General features: G+C 39.9%; 1 protein-coding gene across 1 annotated transcript; it reads right to left on the minus strand.

The window, feature by feature from the left end:
* Positions 1–3323: 3323 nt before the first annotated feature.
* On the minus strand, positions 3324–4792 carry LOC308693818 (uncharacterized protein; the record flags this gene model as incomplete). The annotated part of the gene is made up of 2 exons (XM_081370913.1): positions 3324–4209; positions 4500–4792. The coding sequence occupies 2 exons, from the start codon at positions 4790–4792 to the stop codon at positions 3324–3326; spliced, it is 1179 nt and encodes a 392-aa protein (XP_081227039.1).
* Between the last annotated feature and the right edge of the window lie 3186 nt (positions 4793–7978).

A 7978-nucleotide genomic window follows, 5' to 3' on the forward strand; every position in this document is an offset into this window, starting at 1 on the left:
TAAAACACATACTAAATATGTGTCAATAAGACTTTTGAATAATGGATGTGGTCACCTATAGTTTTTTCTTCAAAATTATGTGAAAATAGTCTTGCTTTATCGTTCACATAAAACCATACATTGATTTAAATTGATGTAAAACAGGTTTTGCTTGGAAAGCCAATATGCGAGGGGGGCGTGAACGAGGAGTGGTTTTCACCTTAGATTACATTGTCCCACCCACTCTGCATAATGACTCTGCATAATTAGCCATTCATTCAGGTGTGAAACTGACTGAACCACAATGCAAGGACAAAATATATATTTAGAAGAAGACTTATATTGACCATTTAAGATTTTGCTTACATCTATCTTGTAAATATGTTTTGCTATTTTATTAAAAAGGTTACAATTACAACAATAATTACAATTTCAACAATATTTCAAGTGTACTCTTTCTTTGTAAAAAAAAAAAAGATTAGGGACCGTTCGGTATTTATGGAAGGGGCCACCGGAGGAAAATAGGGGAGGGTCATGTCTTTTTATTCTTTGTTGAGGGGAGGGTCATCCAACTTTTTTTTAATCTAGGGGGAGGGTCACCCAACTTTTATATTCATTAAAACAGCAACATTTCAAAGTGGCTTGTTTGGTGCTATTTTTTTCCATTTAGCTCCATGTTGATCTCGCGTTATCAGCCCCCCTTCGATATCAGATGGGTCTGACCCAACAATAATCCAGTTTGGCGCTGTTTGACAGTGTGCGCTTCAGTTCGTGCTTAGAAAAAGTGCATCATGTCAGAACAGAATGCCAAAGAAATGTTTACCCGACAAAGCTTTAAAGCACGAGCAAATAGGCTAATGAACTTTTGTTAAGTGCACAGTGTCCTGTGAGTGTAACTCTACCGCTGCATTAACATGTGATGTGAACGTACGTCGAGTTTAACAGTATTTGGGACTGAAGCCCCGTTCACACCGCCAGCGACACGCAGCGACAAAGCGACATAATCCCATTCATTTCAGTGGAGCGCTGGCGACACCCGGCGACACGAGCGACAGTGACCGTTGGCGACAGAATGTGGGCGTGTCAAGCGACACGAGACGCGCGACAAAAGTTCAGAAATTTCAACTTTATGCAAATGAGAAGCGATTTTCGCGAGCGACAACCAATAGGAGTGAAGTCAGTGGAGTGCACGTGATCCGTCTGCTGTACTGCTACTGCGGTGTCGTGTCAAAATGGAGGAGAAGTTGATTTTAGCTGTTAGCAATTTCCCTGTTCTTTACGATATGTCTCTGTGTACATATAGAGACACAATTTAAAAAAATGATGCATGGAAAAACGTGTCTGGGATTGTGGGGATATCAAGTAAGTTTTGACTATAAACTGCATCTGGTCTACCTATTACAGTACAGTGTGTATGTATTAACTTAGTGTTCTGGACAACACTAGAAATAAAAACGGTACTATTTAATTACAAATTATAATTTAATTACTATTACAAATAATGAGTGTTTACAGTTACATGCATATGTAAAAATAGAGTGAACCCACACATGTGTGCAGTGCAGTGTAAAGATTATATAGCCTATATATATATATATATATATATATATATATATATATATATATATATATATAAAACAGGTGATGCAGCTATCATTATACATAATGATAATGTGTGTGTGATGTGTATGATTGTGTTTTGTATTTTTAGTGGAGGAGTGTAGAAAAAAGTGGAAGAACCTCCGTGATGCATATAGGAGGGAGGTTAATAAAACAAAAGACCAAAAGAGAAGTGGGTCAGCAGCGGAGGGTCACAAACCATGGAAGTACAGTGCCATCATGGGCTTTCTCAACCCTTTCATGGAGGCTAGACCCAGCAGTGGGAACATGCTGGAAAGGGTTAGGGAGCCAGCATTCAGCCAGGCAGGTCCAGCATTCAGCCAGGCAGGTCCAGCATTCAGCCAGGCAGGTCCAGCATTCAGCCAGGAGGGTCCAGCATTCAGCCCGGAAGGTCCAGCATTCAGCCCGGAAGGTCCAGCATTCAGCCCGGAAGGTCCAGCATTCAGCCAGGCAGGTCCAGCATTCAGCCAGGCAGGTCCAGCATTCAGCCAGGAAGGTCCAGCATTCAGCCCGGAAGGTCCAGCATTCAGCCAGGCAGGTCCAGCATTCAGCCAGGAGGGTCCAGCATTCAGCCAGGCAGGTCCAGCATTCAGCCAGGAGGGTCCAGCATTCAGCCAGGCAGGTCCAGCATTCAGCCAGGAGGGTCCAGCATTCAGCCAGGCACACCAAGAGCAGGCAGCCCCAGCATTTAGCCAGGCACACGTAGCGAGCAGCCAAGCAGACAACATAATGAGGCAAGAAGAAGAGCGCTCGAAAAGACACAAGGGTGCAATGACAGTATTTGAGAAACAGCTCATGGTTGCACAGGGCAGAGGCATCATCTAGGCCACAATGTGTACCATCAGATGACCCAGATGAACTATTCATTCGAAGCGTGTTGCCCCAAATTAAACAGCTAAAACCAGGAAGAAAAGAGAGGCTGAAATTTGAAATACACAAATTAGTTTACGAGGCCCAGTGTAGTCAGGAAGAGGAGGAGAGCGGGATACAGCTGACAAGGCTATGAGGGGTGTTAGTAAGCTTATTTACCCTCATGGTCCTGTCAGCTGTACCTTGTGCAGTGTGTTCATAGTGTTTACACTTTTTGTTGTCCCTGTTCAAAGAACATAACTGTGAAGTATTGTTAATCAAAATAATTTATGTATATATGTTTGAGGAGGAGAGCGGGGTACAGCTGACAAGGCCATGAGGGGTGTTAGTAAGCTTATTTACCCTCTTGGTCCTGTCAGCTGTACCTTGTGCAGTGTGTTCATAGTGTTAATCAAAATAATGAATGTATATATGTTTGAGGAGGAGAGTGGAGCCTATAGCTCGTACCTCGAGAAAAAAAAAATCTGTTTGATTTTGAGTATCATCTCTGATAACATCTGGTCAATTTTGATAAATAAACGCATACATCTGCTTCAGTTTTCAATATTTTCCTTTTTGTGATTAAGTAGATAATTTGCTGATTTTTTTTTATTATTTATATTTAAAATGAGAATAATTTACTACATTTACCCTTACGATTTGCAATATAAAACAATTTAGTACATATTACAGTTTATAGCTTATTATAGAGTGTTTACAATACAGCATTGACTGTAGGACAATATTTAATATCTGCACTTTATGCATTTGGGGGAGATGTGTTTGCATAAGAAATGACACATGAAAAAATTGCTCTTTTATTCAAATGTGGGTGGCTCTTAAAAGAGCCTTTGGTTTGTTCTGTGAAGAATCTCTCATGCCTGTGGCTGCCAAGGAACTGCACCCTCAGCACTGAAGTAGTTCACTAGTGTCTCCCTCACACGCATAGCTTCCCGTGCAGCATTGTTGCTCCCTACTTGGCTGATGTCGTGCAGTCCAGAGGCTTCTCCGTCGCCAACATAGGAAACCGTCCTCGTTGTCCTCCGCAGGAAGTTGTGTAGAACACAGGTGGCCTTTACACAGGTTTCTGCATTGGAAGGACTGATGCCAATAACACGCCGGTACATTCGCCACTGTGCTGCGAGTATACCAAACGCATTCTCCACAGTTAGTCTTGCCCGCGAAAGCCTGTAGTTAAACACCCTGTGTCTACTGGGAAGGGTGGTACCTGGGAAGGGTCTCATGAGGTCTCTACGGAGAGGGAAGGCTTCATCTGCCACAAAGACGTAAGGCTGGGGTCCCAGGTGCTCTGCTCCTGGCAGCAGTGTGTCCTCAGGTAAGCCTAGGGTGACACGGCGAAGAGCATTACCAAAAGGACTATTAGCCAGAGTCCCACCATCACTGGTCTTTCCATAACTGCCAACATCTATGATGCGGAAGCAGTAGTTGGCATCTACAACTGCCAAAAGGACAATAGAGTATGTCCCTTTGTAGTTGTAGAATAGTGACCCAGAGTTGTTGGGAGCCTGGATCACTACATGCTTCCCATCAATAGATCCTACACAGTTTGGAAAATTCCAGTGATGGTAGAACTCTGCTGCAATTTCCCGCCAATCTTCTGTGGTGGGAACAGGCATGAACTCCTCCACCAGGGAGTCCCAAATGGCCTTTGCCACTTCTGCCACAATACCAGCCACAGTGCTGTGTCCAACCCGGTAGCTGAAGGCAATAGTGCGGTAAGAGTCCCCTGTTGCAAGGAATCTGTAAAATAATCCTATACAATTAAGTTATGTATGTATCTACCGAACCTGTGATGATTTAAAGTGTATTAATCCAGATATAATTAATATAATACATACACACACACATACATACATATATATAATATATAATATATGTATATGTATATATATATATATATATATATATATATATATATATGTATGTGTGTGTGTGTGTGTGTGTGTATGTATATATATATATATATAGGATTTCATGTAGGTGTTACAATTAAACTTAATTACTTAAAGCTTAATAAATAGGTTACTCACCGTAAATAAATTGCCAGCCGTTCACCAGGTGAAATGGATCGGCGGTAGTTTGTGTTCTCCTTGGCAATCAAGGGGCCAACTCTCCGCAGCAGCACATCAAACTGGGTCCTGTCCAGCCTGAAGTACTGCTGGAACCGGACTTCATCCAGCCGCAGTTCCTGCACCAGCCGGTGGTACTCGCCGTGCTGACTCCGAGCCCGAATGGTTCCGTGAACCCAGACAGACCGGCGTTTGCGCTTTCGGCGTAGATATATAGCCGCAATGGCAAAAAGCAGGCGTTGTGTGTCATTCATTGTTCACATATGAAACACTTATGCACTGATTCTATTTATATCAAGTCATTTCCCTCCAAAAATGTTTGTTTTTAGCGGCAAGAAAAATGATTCGATGTCAATAATGTAGGAGGGTGATCTGCTAATGACGTTTATAGGCAACCCGTAGTGGGAACGCCCACTAGCGACATGAATCTCTGGCGCTGACGACATGCAGCGACAAAATCGCTGGCGGTGTGAACGGGGCTTGAGGCGCCAGAACTGCTGATAGAATGTGCGCTGTAGGGCGATACTGCATATTTTAGTTTTTTGTTTTGTAAGGAACAGGCAAATATGTTCAATATAGCAGGAGACATTTTAATTGTTTACTAATAAAACAGTTATTTTTTATGTCAGTGTCGGCTAGACAGATGAAGTTGACGACTCGCGATCTTCGCAGCGCTACCACATCTTTAAATCACTATTAGTAGGCTATTATTTAAGTTAACATAAAATACATAGACCTACACCACAAAAACTAGTTGAGGATAAATTCGTTAAAATTGGGCGATTCCAGTGAATGGACGTGACATTTGCAGTCAAAACTTAAAATAAAAATTCTCAGAAAATGCATTTATTTGAAAGGTCTGAAAGGAGTCAAGACATTAGAAAAATATCAGTCATGCGTTTTATATTTAATATAAGGGAAATACACATGTGACGTGACACAAAAAAATCTTTAACTTTTAGGTGGCAAAATATTTTTTAGTAATTCTATAAATTACACTGTGCAAACCAAAATATACCCACCGGATGAATAAAGATCGGCCTCCACAGAAAATCAAATTTTATATTATTTTTATTTTATTTTTCGTGTTTGCATTTATGTGAAAAAAAAAATGTTACGGACGTGACAGTTCTCCATTACGCACGGACATGACTGCTCTGAAGCGACTTTAAAAATTGCACAGAGACCTCAAACAGAAAGTGAATTTCGTTTTTTTATTAATTTTATCTTAATTTTAATCAATGTTTCATCTGGATTTAATAAATAAGAAGTAGTCTAAATATAGTAGAAAATAGATAATCATGACACGGAGGCGCGGGCGAGTGAACTGGACTCTTGTCTCATAAATGAACAGCGTAAGGTATGCTACTTGCCTCACAGACCTGAGAAATATATAGAAAGCTTGAAATGTCTACTTTTAAACATGCAGAACAATTCAAAACGAAGGAAAACAGACTGCTTTCTGCTTATGAAATGTGCATTTCTCTCTGGCGCGTTCTGAGAAGATTGCGACGCATCGTCAACTTCATCTTTGCAGTAGACACAGAAAACACTTGTTTATTAAAAACAATTAAAATGTCTAGCTATATATGACATATTAATAATCATTACTTTTGCCGGTTCTTTGTGACAGCTTTTAGATGCTTTATTCGCAACGCCACCCACATGTTGAACGCGTCACACGTACCGCATCAGCACCGAAAACATGATTATTTTTTTTTTCAAATCTAAAATAAAAATCGTAGGTTTGATCTATCGTTACAGCCAGATGAGAAAGCAAGAGTTTATGGTTTAAAAAGCAAACAAACAATCTGAACATCTTTGCCAAGCGCAAACCAGTACAGAATTAGGCTAATCAATAAATTATCGGGGAGGGTCATGTCTTTTTTGACAACAGATCTCAAAACTCCTCCGGTGGCCCCTTAAATAAATAACGAACAGTCCCTTATAGGCCTACATTTTATCTATGTATTCATTACTTTGAATATAGCCAACATTGGAACGGCTAACATCTTAGCTGATGACTTTATTTTTGACAAAAATAGTAGGCTATTTTATATATAGAAATTGCTAAATAAAAGCTTATTTGACGAGGCAGTATATTCTACAGTAAAAACTATACCCAAATCTACTAAACAAAATGTTGTCTTTCATATTTCGCCTGACTGTAACGTTGTTTTCATGAAATATTAGTGCAAATTGTTAATTTGCCGTTTAATATGTTGCTTATACAAATAGCCTACATTTTATTTCAACATATTTCAGTCGATTTTTACTCATCTCAGTCTAGCAATACAGTTTGCTAAAACAACATCATTCATTCACAAACTCGATATAAATTTAACTTCTGGCAAAGATGAAGTTGATGATAGGCTTTTGACTCGCGATCTTCGCAGTGAACGCACCGGAGAAATGCACATTTATTAGGCTACATAGTTTTTTTTTTGTTTTGGATGGTTTTTGTTTAGAACCAGCTTTCTGTAAATATATTTCGATTTTTTTAGACATGTGAGGCGAGTAGGCTACGGGTTCATGATGATCTCCAGTTCAGACCTTATGTTGTGATTGCCTATATTTACTTTAAATCCAGTAAAATTGTTAATGAAAAAAATATTAAAATTAAGATACAATTGATACAAAACGAAATTCGTTTTAAAGAAAGGATTTGTACTTTCTGTTTTGAGGTCTCTGTGAATGTTTGAAAGTCTTTTAGTGCTTAGAGCGCTCGCGTCCATAATGGAGAACTGTCACGTAATATTGTTTTTTTCCTCATAAATGCGAACACGAAAAATAAAAGACAAAAGACTTTTAAGTAAAACTTACTCCGAAATTGTGTCCTCGGCGGAATTCGCTCTTTAAAATGCTGCCGTTCGTCGTCTGTTATAATCTTCCTCTGAGGAAACAACCCGGTATCGTGCATTCTTCCTCGCTGTCCAGAATCATCTGAAGTGCGTCTTCACCGGAGAGACGAGCCATACTCAAAACGCGATGAACTATCAGTAAGTCTCATGAAGAAACTGTGTTTTTATGGCATTAATCGGGGGGGCGTATATGCGATGCATACTAGATCACCTAACTATTTAACATGTGAATCGCGCCGGGGGCGGGGCGGCAGCAGCTGATTATAAAGATAATGAGGCTGAAGGAAAAACGGTACCTCTCCTTGCTTTCAGACAGATTACATGAGTTGAAAACATTTGTTTTTTATATAAATTACTTAATTTACAAGAAGAGATTTCAAGTTTCATAAAGACATATCTCACGTGTCTGTGTGAGAAGTATTCGCTGAGTTATGGTTCATTTTCGGACGCGTTTCAGAATGGACTACACGGAGAGAGAGAAGGCAGAACTCGCTTCGTGTTTATTTTTCTTTATTTGGCGAAAAGCACAACACTTTGTTTTTATTGTGAGTATGCACAAAAAAAAATACACACTTAACA

Source organism: Scardinius erythrophthalmus, assembly GCF_964197995.2.
Source record: "Scardinius erythrophthalmus genome assembly, chromosome: 7".
In the NCBI taxonomy this organism is placed as follows: domain Eukaryota; kingdom Metazoa; phylum Chordata; class Actinopteri; order Cypriniformes; family Leuciscidae; genus Scardinius; species Scardinius erythrophthalmus.